General features: G+C 40.9%; 2 protein-coding genes across 2 annotated transcripts; both read right to left on the bottom strand.

The window, feature by feature from the left end:
* Positions 1–451: 451 nt before the first annotated feature.
* On the bottom strand, positions 452–8,403 carry dnajb14 (DnaJ heat shock protein family (Hsp40) member B14). Its single transcript, XM_015965076.3, has 8 exons — positions 8,205–8,403; positions 5,349–5,523; positions 4,768–4,913; positions 4,387–4,575; positions 4,071–4,156; positions 3,880–3,989; positions 1,406–1,578; positions 452–1,319 (listed from the first exon to the last, which is right to left on the bottom strand). The coding sequence occupies exons 1-8, from the start codon at positions 8,335–8,337 to the stop codon at positions 1,195–1,197; spliced, it is 1,137 nt and encodes a 378-aa protein (XP_015820562.1). The 5' UTR covers positions 8,338–8,403; the 3' UTR covers positions 452–1,194.
* Positions 8,404–8,513: 110 nt separating this feature from the next.
* Positions 8,514–16,852, bottom strand: LOC107389111 (tetratricopeptide repeat protein 39B). Its single transcript, XM_015965063.3, has 18 exons — positions 16,761–16,852; positions 14,872–14,903; positions 14,631–14,735; positions 13,747–13,878; positions 13,074–13,150; positions 12,817–12,946; positions 12,614–12,719; positions 12,464–12,529; positions 12,274–12,382; positions 12,121–12,188; positions 11,981–12,040; positions 11,747–11,908; positions 11,576–11,667; positions 11,386–11,506; positions 11,027–11,138; positions 10,830–10,947; positions 9,722–9,838; positions 8,514–9,650 (listed from the first exon to the last, which is right to left on the bottom strand). Exons 1-18 carry the CDS (start codon positions 16,788–16,790, stop codon positions 9,536–9,538), a joined length of 1,752 nt encoding a protein of 583 aa, XP_015820549.1. The 5' UTR covers positions 16,791–16,852; the 3' UTR covers positions 8,514–9,535.
* Positions 16,853–17,899: the final 1,047 nt, after the last annotated feature.

The raw sequence follows: 17,899 nt of genomic DNA, 5'->3' as shown, positions 1-17,899 counted from the left end.
AATTCCTAAAACTGAGCCACTGACAGAAAATGGATGAACATTTGCTTTTCTTATTTTGTGTTAATAGAGGCAGTAGACACACATGGCAGCACAAAAGGATGCTTGCTAATAGGGGAGTTTTGCATATGTTCTCTTTAAAGAGCCACTTGACTCTGGATTACTATTGCAACACATCAGTAAGGTCAAACCAACCTGGCTCAACCTTATAAACCCAGCTCATGTTCCATTAGTGGGCAAATTCTGCATCACAATGACAGGGAGAACCGACACAGGAGGACCAAAAAGCCTGCAAACCCCAAACCTCATTTGGTAGCAAACGTCCAAATTACTTCAATTCCAGAAAGTTGATTTGGCATCAAAATTGCAAATACATGAATTATAAAATTAACATTTGATGCAATTGCAAACCACTTCATCCCCATTTTTCACTGATGCAATATGAACAAACAGATTAATGACAACCTCAGAGAACTTTATTCCAGTGTATGGAACAAATTATACTTTAAATGGTTAGGCGAGCACTGAAGAAAAAAAAAAAACCTCTTTTATATTTAAATAAGTGCATTAAACATTCAAAAATGAAAATGTACAATTTATGAACAATTTCACTGTTTAGCGCCAGTCAGCTTCACATTTCATAGAAGAAATTAAAATGTTTTCCAGTAGCAGCGATGCTCTGTTAATTGTCACATAGAAAATGAGTGGAAAGATAAAACACTCATCTTTTTGTTTTCTTCGTTTGCTCCTTCATGAGATAGATTTGACTCGATGGAATCTGATTCTATATTGATAACAAGCAGAAATGGTATAAAGCGTTTCTGTTTGTTGATCTTCACGAGTGGTTTCAGTAGTGCAGAATGCCTCTTCAGGTCTCACGACAGAAACAAAACGTCTTTACAATCAAGTATCCTTGTTCCCAGAAAAACAAGGAAAGCATAATTAAAATTAAAAAAACAAAAGTCTGGAAGGTTTTTACAGTGTGTAGACTGGCTCTTCACCATATAACAAGATGATTCCCGGGATCAGGCTGAAGTGATAGAGCAGTAATTCACAGGAATGGATGTGAGGGCATTTTCAAACCTAAATGAGGCTAATCTCTTCACATAAGATTTCCTTCAAGTGTAAAGCCTTTTTCTTATTAAAAAAAAAAAAGCCATTTATTTGTATATGTACAATTTTTAAAACGATTCCAATTCATCCGCCTCTGAAGAGGTTATTTAGTCTGTCCAACTCCTTGCAGTTATCCATGGTCATGAGTTCAGCCTTCCTGCGCATCCGGTCGTCCCTGTACACCTTAGCAGCATAAAGCAGGTCTGTTTCTGGATCAGACAGAGAAACAACAGAAGAAACATGAACTTAAGAAACAAGTAACAGACTAAATAACACCTAGCCAGTGTTAACTTACTCGTCTGCCTCTCCTTCCAACAGTTATTTCTAACATTTGTCACATAGTCTTCTTCTACATTTTTCTCAATTTGTTGTACGGCCGAGTATTTAAACTCAGACTTGAAGTCTTGGGTGACGTAGTAGTCAACGCGCAGGTTCTGCGTTTGCCTCTTTACAGTCTGACCCGTGGACCTACAAAAGACACAACAGTTACAATCGGTTGTGTGAAGAAAAAAGTCAATGCAGAGAATTGAAAAATAATGGAAAAAGTAAATTTAACCATAAAAGAAAGCAACTAATCTGATCATGTCTGTTAAAGCTGCAATATCAACTAATTACAGCGTTGCAGTAGTAACTTTGACTGCAGTCACCTGCTCTGCAGTAGTTTGGTACTGTACAAGCAGTAAATAAGTACTAGCTCACATGTCACATGAGGGTTGAAGCGGCGCAGCGAGCGGCTGCGACCCAAAAAGTTCCAGAACCGCTCACGGCAATCAGAGCACCACCTCACCCCTGCCACGTGGACCTCAAGGGACAAACCATCAATCCTGCTCAATGGTCAACTTTCCTCGCGGGGTCACCCATGAAGACAGTGGGAGGGTTAAGAGTCCCAGACGAGTGGTTCCATCCATCTGTTGTGACCTGGAGATAACTAAGACCGGTCTAGTAGTGCCGCAGTTTCTTCTACGGACCTCGGTGCCTGGAAGTCCGAGGACTTCGACATTCCGGATCTATCACGAGGGTCTTCGAGTGGGTATGTAGACAAGACAGATTGCGTCTGATGTGTTTTTGATAATAATCAACCTCATAGCTTAACGCAAACCAAATTCTTTTACATCCAGAATGCAGCTCTCCTAGATACGCAAGTTCTGATAACACCGCATTCACACATAGGTTTCATACATCACGTCTAGTTCCATCCATCACAGTAAATGTTAGTTAACCTGTCATGTTTTAATTGTTAGTAAAAATAAATTCTTACTTTGTAAACCTGACTCTTTTCTGAATCAAAACGAAGTGTGTACAATCCCCTAATAAAACAAATAATCCTAGAACCTTCTGATTAAATACAGTAAAGACCGAGCAGGTTGATATTCTATATTTATATAGAGTATCACAGCTTATTGGTCATAGGTAGAGGTGATATATATTGAGCTCTTAAAGCACTCAATTTCTCAAACCCTACACATGTCCAAGTCAGGTGCCAGCTCCTTAAAGGGTGTACCTGAACATATGATAGGTGTGTTGGTGTCCAGAAGCTGCAAATACAGACAGAACTTTGTATTGCTGCTCTTTGTTTACACTTGTAATTAAAGGTGTTGGTACGTTTGTTCTGTGTTGTTACTCAAATGTCATCATTTGGTTATTTTCTGCACACAGCGTAATCAAGATTTGTTTTTACACTTTTTGCAGACAAGTTTCAGCTAACTCTGTAGCCTTCCTCAGAGCAACGCTGATGTTGGTGGCATCTCTTTGGCCTCTGTTTATCTGGACCCAGGACAATGAACAGGGATGAAACGGTGCACACACTAGACCGTTCATGGGACATGGCCATAGGGGAGGAGGACGCAGGCAGCAGATAAACGAAGACGGAAGTGATGCCACCAACATTGTCATTGCTCTGAGGAAGGGTACAGACTTAGCCAAAAAGCAAAACAAGGTAAAAACCAATCTTTATTATGCTGTGTGCAGAAAAGAACCACATCATGGAACGGACCGGTGTTGAACACTTGTTTAGTCAATACATTTGCAGCTGTCTCTAGTAGGAATTAATGCCATGTCAGTCGTACTCTGGGAGAAAAAAAGCCCAGATGCACTGGTATCAGTGGAGAAAGTAGCTTCAGACAGCAGGTTTTGGAGTCTTATTTCCTGATATTTGACATCTTGCCTAGGATTGGATAAGAGCAACGCGACTCTACCACGACTCAGTTTTCTCTGCAATGTTGATTTATGTCCACACAAAAATCTCTAATGGCAACAGCTTCTACTAGCTGAGACGTTCTCTGCTGTTTGCTGGATGCTAAACCAACAACAGCCTTCTCCATCACGCACCAAGATGGATGAGTGCATGAATGTTAAGGTTAAGTGACAGTGTGACGTAGATCTCTCAGGCTTTTTTAATCCTAGAGTTTCATCGTCTATTTTCTATCAGAAGCTAATGCAGGAGATAGGTGTAGGAGACTATTTTCATGTTCACCCTGCATGAAAAACTCAGAGTGACTCATTATAATCAGAAATAATCATTGAAATAGTTTTAAAGTGATCCCCAGCTTTAAAATGTTGAGGTTCATGCTATTAAATAGTGGCATATGATGATGGTTGTAGCCACAGATCCACGCTGCACACACATCGCTCATAGAAAACAGGTGGAAACGCACTGAATATAAGAATGTTGTTCTTTTTTACATCTACTTTACAAACCAACTTGAGGGACTCATGACTTTGAGGTTCACTGCTGTATGAATTATAAAAGTTGTGTGTGTGTGTACGTACGGTCTAGAATAGAGGCTGTAGGGTGGAGGGGACACCATCATCTGGCTCAGTATTGAAACTACAATCAAGACCACTATTGGCATCAGCTGGATAAACATCGAAAAACCACCCTAAGGAGAAACAGAGGAAAATAAATAAGTTTTTATTTTAATCCTAATAAATGAAGATCAGGTCTGTAACCATCGACGTACATCTCCTCTCTCTTCTGTCCGCTCCTGGCGGTAATCCGTCTGATGGCTGTAGCTCGTCCTGCCGTTGGTGAATGAGTGTGTGCTTGCTGTTGACACAACACTGTGGTTAAAGTTAGAAATGCTACGACTCATCTCCATAAACCAGCTAAAGCAGCTTTAAGCGTGGGTAATAAGATCAAAACAATCATTCAGCTCCACATTATGGAAGAAAAGAAAAAACAATTGGCCCGTACACAAGTTCATAACTAAACCAGCCCAACCCCAAATCTCTGATCTGAGATCGTGTCTCTGTTCATTCAAAACAGTGCACACTCACAGGAGGGGAAACTGCCCCCGAAGAACATGTTGAAGAGGTCCTCAGGTGTGATGTCAGCCTCGAAGCCCCTGTGGAAGTCAAAGCCTCCTCTCTGTGAGTGACTCTGGCTGCTGGGTTCCTCTCCTCCTGTCAGGTCATACTGCTGTCTCTTGTCTGGGCTGCTCAGCACAGCGTAAGCATTCCCAATCTCTGCAGGAAAAATAAAATCCACTTTGATACTTTTCTTTCATTTAAAGCAATTTGATGCAGCATTTAATTCTGACTTCGTGACGTTTTTCCACAGTCTCGTCAGTATGAACCCCCTGCTCGAGGCTCTAGACTGCCCACTATGGAACTTTAGGTGTCAAACTCACAGAAGAAGAAAATCTACAGAAATCTAACTTTTAAAGGCTTCCGTTGCTCCAGGTGCGTGGTTCTTGTCCGGATGGAACTTCAGAGCTAGTTTCCTGTAGGCTTTCTTCAGCTCATCATCATTGGCTTCCTTGTTGACACCAAGAACTTCATAGTAGTCTTTACACCGCTTTATTCTGAAAGACAGGAATAACCAAATGTAGTCGACAGACAGAAAAAGGCTAATCATACAGTTTCTTAGAATAAAATGACGTTTCCTGTAGATCTTCAATAGCGTAACGGTGTTGAACAGGAAGAACTGTTTAATAATAAGCTTCATGTTTATCCTTTAAACAGACTAAAGATGTAGCCTCCTAGGATTGCTAAATATACTTCCATTGCATTTCAGTGCAGTAAAATTATAGCATGCATGGGTTGCCTGGTACCCGCCGTACACTGCTTCTGCCTTCCCCCTCATGGGGAAAGACAAAGATATAGAAGTTCCCATAGTGATGGTTACATGCACACACCTGCAGACACTTCAGTGTGTATGCAAGGTTTGATCTCTTTTAGGAAAACATCAAAAACAGTCCATTAAAGGGATTTTCGCACCAGCCGGTATCAGATCTCACCTTTGCACACCTTCCACTTGGTCCTGAGAGAAGCCTTTAGTCGCTTCATGTGCAACACTTTCTCCGTTCCCTCCTTCTGAGTTGACACCAGTTGTTCCTGCATGTCCTGCTGCTCTCCTGCAATGTGCTCTGTTACCCGCCGAGCTCCCGTTTCTCATCAAAGCCTCCAGCAAAGCTGAGCAGAAAAAATATATAGTGTCACCTCAAAACGGTTATGGGCAAGTGGAATCTTTTAACAAACTTCCTTAAATGAGAAGAAATATTGACTGTTGACACAAAAAAAAAAGGCTCACGCAGAATTTTGAGATCTTGCCATGTAGTGCATGGCACACTAATGGAAAAGTTTAATAAAATCATGTGATGTGACTCGGGAGCAGAGTATCGCCAGACAGCTTTCAAATGACTGGAAAAAAAACAAACAACAAAAAAAAAGTTCTTCTTTAAATCCTTAGCAGCACTTTGATAGGCTAGCTGCTCACCCACAACAATCATGTCTTTGTGTTGCTCTCATGTGTTCAAGAAACGGTCAAATCCATGAAAGGAAAAACAGTTTCACACATGATCCATGTGACAGGTCCGAACAGAGCCTGCTAACTACTCGCATAAACTGGCACCTATCTGAAGTGTAACCTGGATTAAAAATAACAGATTCCTCAGTGGTTGTTATGAGTGAGTTTTGATCAGTCAGTTAATGATTTCCTACTATATCTATATTTAACATAGAAATAAAGTCTGTCACAACAGCTAACCCCAAAATTCCACTACCTCTGCTCCGCTCCGCCCCCGCCTTCTGCAGCCGCTCGCTTCCGAACTCAATTTTTACTGGTACCCGCTCTACAACGGCTCCGCTCCGGTGCGGAGACCTGAGGTGCGCAAACAGGCATGCGCGGGATTTTCGAGATCTTGCGATACAGTCCGAGCAATAAACACCCGTTGTGTGGGAGAAGCATCGAACTGAACTGTTTAATCTGCCCATCATTTGTGTTGAGAGATCAGCAGTGTTTGGATCAACAAAGTGTGACCACTTTGATAGTGGAAACTGTATTTATGGCTTACTTTTGTGCATTTAAAGTTCAGCCGCTATTGATAGTTGTTAAAAGTTGTTAAACCTGTGCATATGAAACAAAAAACGCTTTTTGTTTATCAATTTATTGTGAAATAACGGAAGTTGTGCTTGCTCCCTTTCCTGTTGGGCGGTTGTGATTCCTGTCCATTGACTGCGGAGGTGCTCCGGCGTCCGGCAAAAATAGAATCGATCCTATTTTTGCCAGATGGCGGAACGGCGGGCGGTGCACTGCGCTGCATGGCCGCAGTAGTGGAACAGCTCTGATTGACAACAACGGGACCGATTTTGCTGCGGAATTCGTGCCGGAGCGGAGCGGAGGTAGTGGAATTTTGGGGTAAATGCTCCAAATTATTTAATTCAGGTTTTATATTTACATTTACCATCATCAGATAATCAGAAATATTAAAGGTCATACAACAACATGATAGTTGTAATGACATCATTGGTTACTTTTGTCTTAGTCATTGTAGTTGTCAGAAAGGTAACACTGATCCTTTTTTCCAATCCAATGATGATCTGGAATCCTCCTTGTGCAAGATGTCATTTTGTTCCACATCTTAAAAATATCATCTTTACCTGATTAGTGTTAGGGGTAGATAATTGACACCCAACAAACTGGGAGCCAATGTAGCTACAAGCTTTATTTGTAGTATATTTTACTACACTGTTGAAGTTCCTTCCGAATCCCCCCAAAAACGGCTCATGCTTATTATTTTTTATACATCTTTAACTTAAATCTCTCATTTGTACCACACTTTTTTTACAGTGTACTTGCTGGGCATGTTACACGTTTTAATCTAAAAGACAACCATACTTCTCAATCTGATGTTATCATAAAACTTGCTAGAGTAAACAGTTCATTATGAGAGATGAAACAGAAAAATCCTTAGACTTTGATCTGAACTACTCGTATACCTCACTGAAGAAAAATCAAAAACACAAAAAGGGAATGCAGTATTTCCTTATGCAGTGACAGCTTAACCAACCAATCTGTTAACACACACACACACACACACACACACACACACACACACGCACACACGCACACGCACACGCACACGCACACACACACACTTGAGTTAACACATGACAGCTTTACAGATGATTATTAACTGGTCTCCATGAACTAGCTGACCGACCCTAAAATGTAATCGATCACAGAATCTCTGAACTACACTCCAGCCGTCAGCAGCAAATTTCTGGCATCTCGTTCCTCCGGGATAAGCTAATCATTCAATTAAAGGATTGGCTTTCGACCTACATTTTCCCTCCAATCACCAGTTGCCAAAACCCTAACAAATCCTCCTAAGCCACATATTTTACGTGAAGTGAATGCACCCCCCCCCCCCCCCCCCCTCCAGCTTATTATCATGGTTTGATTAAAGCTAGCTCCAACATTAGCATTGCGTCAACTGAATGAACAGGCCGGTCTTAACAGACACGCATTCGCATTTGAACCAACCAGTTGTCACCCTAATGCACATTACACATAATAACATTCATAACTAACAGCGTTTAGCTTAACAGAAATATAAAACCTGTCTCAATTTATGTAGCGAAGTTCAAGCTAGTAGCTCTCGGTCCAACAGCCTAGCTAACAATACTTTAATTTCTCACCCACTTTAAGTAGCTGTACACGTATCTATGGTCGTTATGCTCAACTCAAAAGCAGAGCTATGATACCTCACTGATACGAAACATCAGCTAAAATGCTAACACCTGATGGCTCTCATATAAAGGATTCGCCAAAGCTAAAAAGAGACACACGGTTTAACCACAAACAGCGTTACCCTTGGCTCTGGGGGTTGGATACAACTTCTCTGCTTTGATGAGGAACTTTAGAGCTTTGTCCTTTTCTCCGGCTTCGAAGGCTCTCGTCGCTATACTAATACATTTCTCAGCTTCGTCTCTGTTCCCGTCCATCTTCTTTTTTCCTCTTCCTCCTCCAGCAGTCAGCTGAGCGGCTGTACCACGTGGTCAGCAGCGCGGCCTGTCAGTTACAGGTATTTGGCAAACCCATTTATCATATAAGACAGAATATAAAAAAGAAGTCCAAATTTATTCTGTTTTTCATAGGCATAACACTTTTTATGGCAAACATATACCAAATAACGTCTCTACCTATCCATCTATCTAATTTCACTTTACATGAGCGAGGAGGTGAAATGTCGCCCTCCACGGGCGACAAGCTATAACTACACTTTGGCTCTGTTAAACCACTTAGGAAAGAATGGGTAATTGAAATTTAGCGCCACATAGTGGCGATTTTTCAATGAAGCTGAAAAATAAAACCCTACCACCAGAAGGCAAAGCATCTTGCCCATAGACTGCCACAGACTGAGTAGGACACAAACCTGCAACCTTCTGATTACAAGGTGGATAATATGGTCCTTTGCCAACATCACCACTTGTTATCTATTATATAATTAGAAGGTAAATTATTTCAAGTTAAATTGTAAATTTCAAAATAAGACTTTAAGCTGGACTTGTTGGTAAATGTGCCTTTATTCACACTTACAAGTATTTTAGGTTCAAGATAAAAATCTGCTCATAAAATAGACCCACATGCAGGAAATCCAGGAGGCAGCCAGGTAGATTTAAAATGTCCAAAAGTTGTATTTAAAGACTGTGGAGCACGAGCACACAAACACAAGGAACCAGCAATGAGCAGAGGCCTGAACTGGGTTTAAATAGACTGAGGCAGTGATGAGGACACTGCCTCAGTCTATACTAGAACTAAATGCTGCAGGAATACACTAACAGATGACTAAATCAAACATAGGACTGGACTTAGGGAACAGAACAAAAATAAATTAGAAACCATAACGACAACTGAACTAGAACGCTGGGAGAATAACCTAAACCATGAATAGGGAACCCATCCATCCATTTTCTTTACCCACAGCCACACAGAATATTGGTCATAAAATGCAAAAAAAATAAATAAAATAAAAATAAATATTAACAAAACCTATATTTTTGTTAGCATTACTCTCAGGTTTGATCCTCAAATGAATTCCCATTCAAGTATTTTAAAAGAAATTTCAGATGAGGATTTCAACTTGATGGTCTGATCTGTAAACCAGCTGCAGAGAGTTGAGAGTGTTCTCTCAGTTTTTCTTCAAGCTGGTGTTCGCGATGGAGGAAGTTTTGCTGTAAACGAGCCCATGGTGTTGAGAGCTGCATGGATGCGGAAGTGCAACCTGGACTCCATGCTGTAGTCTCTGTAGTTCATCCTGTAAAATAACAATCCTTCATTAGATCCCTCAGATAAGAGTTTGACTGATCTTCGGTTGGACACACTCACTTGGCTTTTTCAATAACTGTGATGGCTGTTCGGACGTCCCCTTTCTGCTTGTGCAATAAACCCAACTCATACATGGTGAAAGGCACCAGGTAGGTGTCACCCTTGATGTTCTTCTCACTGAAGACACATTGGAGTTAGAAAAAGTTCAGAAAGTTTATTTTGAAACAAACACTGGAACAAAATGTATAAATAGATGTGCAACGCTTCTGGGATTCAATGAAAATAGATTATTTTTCTCTATTCAAAATCTGGTATAAAGCCTTAAAGCTGGGCTCCGTAGCGTGATGTCATCAAGGACAGAACATTTTGATAGCTGAATGGCTTTAACTTCTGTCTCTGCTCCCCCATGGCCGAACCCTCCGTGCCATCATCTGTATAGGTTTCTGAAAAGCTGAATTGAAGCCCAGTGGACGCATGATGCTGCTGGGAACTCCCAGCAGCATCATGCGTCTCGCCACTCCTGGAAAATACAAAATTGGAACTGAGAGCAGGGCGGTGAGGGTGGGGGTAGATTATTGACACCCAACAAACTGGGAGCCAATGTAGCCACAAGCTAACCAAAGCTAATGGAGATTGTGGGCACTTTTAGCCAGAAAATCACAGTTGAGCGACTCTGCTACCCTTTGCCTAGCCGTTAGCACTGACAGCTTATTTGCTACCTGTCAATCAAAATGACGCACCCCTAATTATTCCTAACTTCAAGCTTTAATTACACCTCAAAAGATATAATGAATTAATTGGGAAACATTTATAAACAATAAGCTAAACTAAAACTCAAATGCTATTTGCATCTGGTCTAATGCAGGGCTATTCAATTCTGGGCCTCGAGGGCTGGTATCCAGCATGTTTTACTGGTTTATCTGCTCCAACACACTTGATTCAGTGGTTGAATCACCTGTGCAGCAGCTCATCAGGCTCTGTAGAAGCCTGTTAATCACCTGCTGATTGAAATCAGGTGTGTTGAAGCTGGGTTAAAACCAAAAAGTACTGGATACTGGCCCTCGAGGCCTGGAATTGAATAGCCCTGGTCTAATGTATCAGTTAGCATACTAGTGTACATTTTCTGATCCTCTCCCTTCAAAAAGAGGACATATTGGGTTAAACTCACCTGGAAATGACGTAATTGAAACAGATCTCTGCCTGGACAAGGCGTCCCAGCTGTGTTAGACACAAACCCTTCAACAGCTGCACAACACACTGATCATCCAGCTGGTACTCGGATGGAGCTGCACATCATCACACACACTTTCAGCTCCACTTTTGTAAAGATTTTTTTTAGGCTTGAGATTTTCTTCTTTTTCTCACCTGGATTGTTTCTTAGCTGCTCTTCTGCCTTCTCTAGAGTGGATAAGATATTTTCAGTCAGCTCAGGCCTTTTGCCGACAACAGTGAAGCCGTTCCACACATACATCATTTCCTGTGATAGAGATGCTTGAGATTTTAATCAAAAACACTGAGCCTCTCAGGCTCAAAATAACGTTTTGATAAAAGGATGAACTACTAAGTCCTTCAGGGGTACTTCTGAGTTAAAAAGTGCTCATGAAATACGTATGTGGAGTAACCAGGTAGGTAGGTTTTAATGTAGCAAATCTGCAACGCCTGCCTCCAGAGGGATAAACAAATTAAAAAATAGTGGGATTTGATGATTGTGCACACGTTCTCACCAAAGCAGGGACGACAAGTTTCCCAGGGATCGGAGCGATGTATCTCTGGGCCTTTTTTGCAGCAAACTTTTCTGTTGGAATTGATTTTCCTGCAATTCTTATCCTGAGACCCTCCACCTGCCTGCAGACCACGTTTGATTTAGTTTGTGTATGATTGCACGCCTACAGATCGGACGATTTCTTTACACACCTGAATAAAGCTACCACATTTTCTCCCAGTTTTGTCACTTCTTCCTCTGGAAGCATGCTGAGGATGGCAGCTTTCTGGAACACATAGGTAGCCTATTTGAGAAAATATCAAAAACTTGCATTAGCAGAAAGAATAAAAAGAGTTTATGCAACCAAACATTCCTGAAGTCACCTGGGACCAATTGTTCTCCTTGCAGAGCCGGTCGGCGTATCGATACGCCTCCATCCAGTTTTGTTCGAAAGAGTAGGCCCACATCAGCTCCCAGTAGCACAGGTGGTGAATCTGACGCCACTCCTCCTGGGTTGCAATGCATGCCAGGAACTTCTCCTGAGCCTGCAGAAAAGTCCAAGCTCATCAGCATTTAGCATGAGCATAAATGAAGAAAAGAAGACATGGATTACTCACAAATGTGAAGTTCCCTTTGAGTACAGCGATCCTCGCAGTGTAGAAAAGCATGAGGGCTCCCTGTGGACAGAATGATCTCTGAACAATCAAGTTTCGATGACAGGGAAATCGAAGGGAATATCTCCATGGTCACGGCTTACATTAGGGTATTTATCAGCGTATGGTTTTAGCAGAGATTCAGCTTCAGAGAGGTTTCCATCAGCAGTCCCTGAGGAAAGAAACCAAGACATGTTTCACACTTACACAACCTAATCAGAAACATTGCCTAAAAGATCTGGGTGCATTCTGCTCACCGAGTGTCACTGTGATGTAGAGATGAAACATCAGCAGGGTCAGAGTGCTGAGGATGGAGCGAAGGCTGTTGCTCATTGCTCCAGCCCTCAGCTCCGATAAACCCAGATCCTGTAAAAACCGTGTGCACGCCGTGAGTCAAAGCCCCCGGCACTGATGCTAAATCACGACTAGTCGTGTGATTTTGCCTACCCTGTTTCCAGAGAAGCCAAGAAACTCCATCAGTCTGAGGACTCTGGATGGAAGCAGGGACAATATCTGATAGCACACCAACAAAGATGATGGATTTGTCCTTCACTTGGACATCTTTGCAGGAATCTGCCGTTAAAACGTCCTTCTTACCAGGTTGAACGATCCAATGCCCATGTTGACCCCACCTTGAAAGTGAACATGTGTACTCCTCTGTGTTTCCTCATTACACGTGGCATTTTCCATGTCCTGGCAGTTCCTGGTTTAGAAATCAGTTTTATTATACACTTCAGTTTCTTAACGCTTTCATCCCATATGTGATAATTACAGCACGGCTGTGCCCCAAAGCCTCTTACTTGTAAATCTGATAACTGCTCCTCATTCCCATCCCTGCTTTGATGAAGCTGATTATGCTTTCATCCAGAAATGTCAGAGCGGCTTTCTGCATCAGAACTTCCGCGTAGCAAAGCTCTGCGTGCATCTCCTCTGTCCGCATGCGCCGCAAATGCATCAAGTGAGAGGGGACAAGGTCAAATGTGTCTAGCTTAGATTATACTGAAATACCATCCCATAATATAGCTTTAGGAAACTGGACATTTTGTCTTCCACTCACCTTCTGTCAGATTATCAGCTGCCTGTCCGTACCACAGGTTAGCCAAGCTCTCCATTATGCTGGTTTTCCTTCGAAATCTTAAAAAAAAGAAAAATAATAATGAACAAGTAAAGTTACTTAATAACAGACTGCAATTCATTATCTCACACTCTTCAAAATAAGAATTTTCTAAAATAATCTATTTGCTAACATGATGATATAATAAATGTGTTCACTGCGTTACTTTTTAAATGGTAAAACTCGTCAGTTACATCAAAACTTTGACAAGAAGAGTTCAAAACTGAGCTTTGGGTTCATGAGAAGCATTTGTTTATAATTATTTAGCTTGTCTAGAATTTTGATTTTAGAATAATGTAATAAGTCACTTCCTGTATTCATTACTCTGTTCTACATTCACGGCTTTTAGTAGAATAGTTTAACACTATGTCAAATGAAATGTCAAACCTTTTTTTAATCTATTTGCACGAAAATCCTTTTATGTTTACTAAGTTTTTTTATCTTTGGCATTTCTGGCTGAAGTTATGACTTTTTTAAAACTATAATTAGCTTAATATTGTGTAATTCTTTATTTTACAATATGGATTATGGATATACTGAAACTAATTAAATTATCATGATAATCTAGATAAAAGTGAAAAATAAAATGATGGACGGATGCTTAGTTGAGCGGTACCTCTGGCAGACGTGCAGAGCTTCTCTAAGGGACATCATGGCATTATCCATGTCCTTTGGGTCAAAGGTCATAGCAGCCTGCATTAACAAGATGCTGCTGTACCCCATTGCATGATACATACTGTGGCTCTTCCTGATGGGCAGAAAAGAAAACTTTGTTAAAAGCTAAAAGATAAACACGTTTTGCACAAGTCTTTTTATTTTATTTTTTTATTTTTGGACACATCCACTCAAATTTTAAGATCTGAAACTAAACTGATCTCAAATCAGATTGTTGGATCTTTCTCTCTGAAGTCAAAATCAACCATAATCACTGGATTTTGGTCAAGTTGTTAGAGACACACACATAATATACGTAGAGGCCCTTGGACTGGCGCTGCCTATTGGAGCTGCTGTAGTGGCCAGCCTCCATCTTGGATTAGTCTCCATTCGCCGCCAGTGTATTTATCTCTACTGAGGAATGCGTTTACCCAAATAAAAAGCATCTTTTATTACACTTTTTCAAAAAATCAGACTTATATTTTGGCATGATAGTTAAAATATAAATATAATTACATAAAATAAATAAAGAAACTTCAAATGTAAAATCCCAACAGGTAGGCTAGAAAAGTCTCAGAAAAGTCCCACGTGATCTGCCGGTCGATGCAACCGCACGCTGCACAAAAAACTGCGTTGACTCCAGTTGGGTTTGAAGAGTGAGGGACCAACGCCCAATGGGGCATCTATGTATTCATGTCTACGGTTAGAGAGCCCTGTATGCTAAATACCAACACAATCGTAACACGACTGGCAGTCCAACAATCATCATAATGGCAGAAGGTTAAAACAATCAAATGAAAGAAAATATAAAGAGGTTTTTATTTAATCAGTGCTTCTGTGACTTACCAAGGCTCCAACTTAGCCAGAGCATCGGAAAACCTGTTGTTCAAGAAAAGATGGAGGGCAACTGTGCATTCCTGCAGAGCCGTCTCCAAGTCCAAGCCAGGGGTTCTGAATCAGGACAGAGACACTATGAGTTCATTATACCTCATTCAAATGGATGTAAATGTTGACGTGAGGACACGTGGTTTGTCACAATTTCTAGATAGTGACCTCTATCGCCGTAGGCAACACAAAGTCTACTCACGTTTCATCTTCACTGATATGATCTGGATTCACCTTAGAAAAAAACAATTAATCCTTTTTTTAATTTAAACTTTCCAAAATATGCCATGCTATGGCCCAAGGACAGCTTGAATTGCACATAATGAAGTAGAATGTAAGGATGAGTCCAAACCTAGACCTCTGATGCTTAAACAAAGTGTAGGATTTTCATACTTCACATCAATTTCACCATCACAGAGAAAGGAGAGTGCTGTTTTGGTGTAGAGCCACTAAAATCTGTAGCTTTGTGAATCAATTCATCTCTTCAAAGAGAGACTCTTATTATATAGATTCATTCCACATATAGTTGAATGTTTGAAGCCTTTATTTCTAGTGTATTTGATGATCACAGCCTAATAATATTGAAAAGATCTAATTCAGCGTCTCTGAAAATTAGAATATTGTGAAAAAGTGAAACTCGTGGTGTAACACCGTAATTGGCTGATCATCTCAGAACACCTGCAGCAGGTTTCCTGAGCCTCAAAACGGTTTCAGACTGGGTCAGAAGGACACTAATGAGGAAGACTGCTGACTGGACAGATGTTCAGAAGACAGGCATGGACACAGTCCACAAGGAGTGGACTGAGACTGGAGTCAGAGCATGGAGCAAAGAGGAATCTTGTCAAGGCACTACTGAACTAGTGACAACATGGAAGCATCTGACCTGCGAGACAAAGAACTGGAGCGCTGCTCAGTGGTCCAAAGTACTTTTCAGGTCACTTGGAAATCAAGCTCCTAGAGTCTAGAGGAAAAGTGGAGAAGCTAAGGATCCATGTTGCTTCAAGACAAGAGGGAAGTTTCCACAGTCCCTGATCTGCTGGTGTTCCACCATGTTTCCTTAAGTCCACCGTCAACACAGACATCCACCAGGACATTTCAGAGCTTATCATGCTTCCCTTTGCTGAAAAGCTTTACGGAGACGCTGGTATCCTTTTCCAGCAGGATTTTGCATCTGCCACACTTCCAAAGAAAGCTGGTTTGATGGTGCTACTGGGCTCGACTGGCCAGAAAACTACCCTGACCTGAAACCCCCATAGAGAGAATCTGATAACTGCTGATGAAGAAGATAATCTGATAAAGAAGAGGATGAGGGACAGCAGACCCAACAACGTAATCAACCTGAAGATCGCTATCAAATCAACCTGGGTTTCCATAACACCTCAGCAGAGTCACAGGCTGATGGGTTAGGCTAACCCTAACCCGGGCTGATGGCCTCCATGCTGCATTGATGCAGAATTCATGCAAAAGGTCGGTCCAACCAAGTGTTGAGTGCATAATTGAAAATACTTTTAATACGTTTGACATTTTTGTTTGAAATATTCTTTTTAAAAGTTATTCTTATGTGATCTAATTTAATTAGATGTTGATTTTGGGGTTTTCATTGTCTGAAAACTATGTAAACCATTTCTGTTGTAATGTGCTGTAGATACATTAGAAGTGTTAAAATGATGCAAAACTTTTTAAGCGGTTTTGGAAAAGGCTAAACGAGTAAGAGCAAAAATGCACATTCATTTTAAGATAACAGCAGGTGCACCAAAAATGTGTTCAAGTAGCACCGTGGTGTTTCGAGAGCCGCTCTTCTGGTGGGAATTCAATGAAAGACAGTTCCAGACACAGGAAAAAAGCCAGCAACAAGAATGTGCCCCCTAGTATACCTGCTGCAGCATCTAGGAAACGTAGCATTTGTTGAGATTTGACTGTTTTTGTGTGACTTTTCAGCCTGTAGAATGAATTGCATTGAAAAAGTTTTTAGCCTTTTAATGAACTTCTTGTATAAACTATACGTTAAAATTTCAGTGTGCATTTTGCTAAGGGTTTGTAATCATTCAGTAAATCTATCTGCTCCAAAGAAAACAAATAATCAGGACTTACCCTTTGGAATGAATCGTTTTTCACCTCCATTTAGAATCTGATAAAGAGGTCTAACTACCTTATGGAGCTTTTCTCTGCAAAACCTATGGTGACAGTGTTCTCCAACGGTAGTTGCTCAGATTTATACTCTGAGGAGTCAGGAGTGGTCTGTTAAAGGCTCGGCCCACAAGTCATAAGTTCAAAAGAACAGTTTTCTTCCTAAAAGTCCTGTAGCTTCTGCCTGTAACTACTAAGCAGTGAGACATGAAAATCAACCATTAACCACAAAACTTAATTATATCTGGATGTTTATAAAAACAGTGTGTTTTTTTTCTGGCTGAAATTTGTAGAGTTTTTAATTAAAATCCAGTTTGGTGAATTTTCTGTATTATAATGTTTTGCACACAAATGATCCAATGAGGCTAAAATGTCATCTGATCAATGTCATAACACAAAGATCACCAAAATGAGTTTTGCACACACCAGGCAAAATTAAACCTGTATTATTTTACATTTTAAAATTATGCAAACAGATGTCCCTCTTTGAGTCAAACTTTGATGTATTGGCTCAAAAAGGGGACAGGGTTGGTAGAGGAGTCACAACCAGAGGGGTGCGGGATCGAGTTCCGCTCAGTCTGTTGTTGTGTCCTTGGGCCAAACACTTAACCCATGTCGCCTGCTGGTGGTGGTTAGAGGGGCCGGTGGCACCTGTGTTCAGCGACCTCTCCCCAGGGCAGCTGTGGCTACACTGCAGCTTATTATCACCAGTGTGTGAATGTGTGGTTGAATGACTGGATGTGTTTGTTGTAAAGCACCTTGGGGGGTTGTAGAGTTGCTATGCATATAAAAGCCATTTAAAACAGAAAACGTAAAGGTTAAAACTCATTTCAGAACATAGCTGATTTTTTGAGACCTGAAGTTTTTACTTAGATCAACAAAAATAACAGAAACTACACAAACCGCACACCCCAAAATATCAAAGATTTTCAGTTATATTTTCAATCCTGTGCTCCTGTGACCTGACACGCTTCACTGTGACCCCTCTGAACATTCACTACAGCCATAGAATTGATTTACTGTGCTTAGCATAACTTATGTTTCATTTTAGAGTCTGCAAACATGAACATTTAACTGCTAATCTTGATTGGGGTTCACATCAG

Source organism: Nothobranchius furzeri, chromosome 4 (assembly GCF_043380555.1).
Source record: "Nothobranchius furzeri strain GRZ-AD chromosome 4, NfurGRZ-RIMD1, whole genome shotgun sequence".
In the NCBI taxonomy this organism is placed as follows: domain Eukaryota; kingdom Metazoa; phylum Chordata; class Actinopteri; order Cyprinodontiformes; family Nothobranchiidae; genus Nothobranchius; species Nothobranchius furzeri.
The sequence above is the reverse complement of the archived record's forward strand: the minus strand, read 5'-3'. Positions and strand labels throughout refer to the sequence as shown.